The sequence below is a fragment of the Palaemon carinicauda genome, chromosome 20 (assembly GCF_036898095.1).
Source record: "Palaemon carinicauda isolate YSFRI2023 chromosome 20, ASM3689809v2, whole genome shotgun sequence".
NCBI lineage: Eukaryota > Metazoa > Arthropoda > Malacostraca > Decapoda > Palaemonidae > Palaemon > Palaemon carinicauda.
In genome coordinates, this window is record NC_090744.1 from 109635379 (window position 1) to 109638024 (window position 2646).

The following is a 2646-nucleotide window of genomic DNA, read 5'->3' on the forward strand; positions in this document are numbered from 1 at the left end:
GACCCACCGAAAGTGTTCCATGCATCCAATATTTGTAAGTTAAGGAGAGAGAGAGAGAGAGAGAGAGAGAGAGAGAGAGAGAGGAGAGAGAGAGAGGGAGAGAGATGTGATAATTAAAAGCTTTAAAAAGTTGCAAGGTCCTTCGAATACATTTAAAAAAAAAATATTCGATTCTTGAGATGTTTCTCGCATTCACACACAAGTGATATCGCAATACTCTTCTTGAAATTCTTTTGATGACGAAAGCTCTTCTGTTGGAGGACTTTCTTTGAATTTAGATGTTCTGGGGACAGAGAGAGAGAGAGAGAGAGAGAGAGAGAGAGAGAGAGAGAGAGAGAGAGAGAGAGGGTGATGGGTGTGTTTGGTATGGATATATTATTAATGTCTTTATATTCAAGGATCATTAATATGTACATGATACATACACCCAACACACACACACACACTCACATACACACACACATACATATAAATATATAAATATATATATATATATATATATATATATATATATATATATATATATATATATATGTATATATATATATATATATATATATATATATATATATATATATATATATACATGTGTGTGTCTGGAATATATCTTCCTCTACATCATTACATAATGTATATATATATATATATATATATATATATATATATATATATAATATATATATATACATATATATATATATATATATATATATATATATATATATATATATACATATATACACACACATATATATATATATATATAAATATATATATATATATATTTTACATATATATATATATATATATATATATATGTATGTATGTATGTATGTATACTGTATAAATATATGGTGTGATTGTGTCTAGAATATATCTTCCACTACATCATCCCATACTGTACATATCTCTCCATCTGTCTCTATGTATGTGTTCGTATATATACATATACAAACACAAGCACACACACACACACACACACACATATATATATATATATATATATATATATATATATATATATATATATATATATATATGTATATATATATATTAGTGTACGTGACCAGTCAAGAATGACGGCTAAATATTAAGATAGATATGCACACACAAGCACAAGAGCGCGCACACAGATTTAAACCTTCCTACCCACTACACCATTTCTATCTACTATCCCTTTCACCAGGATATGGCTACTCCGTCTCCCCCCTTACTATAAAGGGGAGATTCTTAATGGAAATCGCATTTAAACTTCCCTCCAAATGCAAAACAAAGATGTCGGAATAGAGATAGTTTAACATCCAGTCTCTCGGTAGTTTCTCAAAGGAGGCTAACTTCGTAATTCTTCATTGTAATGTAATTTGCGGTACCCTCAGCGGTGTAATTTTCCCAGGTAATTTCAGGTAAATCCAATTACGAACATCAGGTGGCGATGAGGTAACGGCATTTACTCAGACAAAAAGAAAAGAAATAAAGACAATGTTGTTAGGATTTTTTAATTATGACAAGGATGTGATTTTTTTTTTTTATGGGGGGGGGGGGTTGGCGTAAGGGTTAAAATTTTCATAATGATTCTTTTTTTCAAAAACCCATTAGTGTCAATTACACTTATCTCTCTTCCTATTATTCAAATTAGACTACTATTTCCTAATTGGGTATCAGGCTTGGAGAAAATCTCTGATTCTATAAACGATTACTGCGGTATATCTTTCATTTTGATAAATGAATCTCGGGGAAAATGATTGATTATCATGGAGGAATCCTGGGAAAAAAATGCCTTGACTCTGATAAAGGAATCTTAAGGAAGATCATTGATTCTTATAAAGGAATCTTAGAGAAGATCCGTGATTCTGATAAAGGAATCTTAGGGAAGATCCTTGATTGTGATAAAGGAATCTTAGGGAAGATAATTAATTCTGATAAAAGAAACTTATTGAAGATCCTTGATTCTGATAAAGGAATCTTAGTGAAGATCCTTGATTCTCATACAGGAATCTTATTGAAAATCCTTGATTCTCATAAAGGAATCTCAGGGAAGATTCTTGATTCTGATACAGGAATCTCAGGGAAGTTCTTTGATTCTGATAAAGGAATCTTAGGGAAGATCCGTGATTCTGATAAAGGAATCTCAGGGAAGATATTTGATTATGATAAAGGAATTTCAGGGAAGATCTTTGATTCTGATAAAGGAATCTTATGGAAGATCCGTGATTCTGATAAAGGAATCTCATGGAAGATCTTTGATTCTGATAAAGGAATCTCAGGGAAGATCTTTGATTCTGATAAAGGAATCCTAGGGAAGATCCTGGAATCTGATAAAGGAATCTTAGGGAAGATCCTGGAATCTGATAAAGGAATCTTAGGGAAGATCCTTCATCCTGATAAAAGAATCTCGGGGAGTTTTTTATTCTGTTAAATAAATCTTTGGAATTGTTTTTTACTTTGATAAAGGAATCTGGGGTAATATACTTGATTGTGATTAAGGAATCGTCGGGAAAATCGTTGATCCTCATAAAGGAATCCTAGGAAAAATGCATAGACTTTGATTAAGGAATCTTAGGTAAGATCTATCATTCTGATAAAAGATTCTTAAGCAAATATTTCTATTCTGATAAAGGAATCCTGGGAAAAGCTTTGACTCTGAAA

At 31.2% G+C, this 2646-nt stretch overlaps 1 protein-coding gene across 1 annotated transcript; it reads left to right on the forward strand.

Moving 5' to 3' along the window:
* Positions 1–1738: 1738 nt before the first annotated feature.
* LOC137660062 (uncharacterized) lies at positions 1739–2416 on the forward strand. The gene has a single exon (XM_068394785.1). It carries the CDS (start codon positions 1739–1741, stop codon positions 2414–2416), a length of 678 nt encoding a protein of 225 aa, XP_068250886.1.
* Positions 2417–2646: the final 230 nt, after the last annotated feature.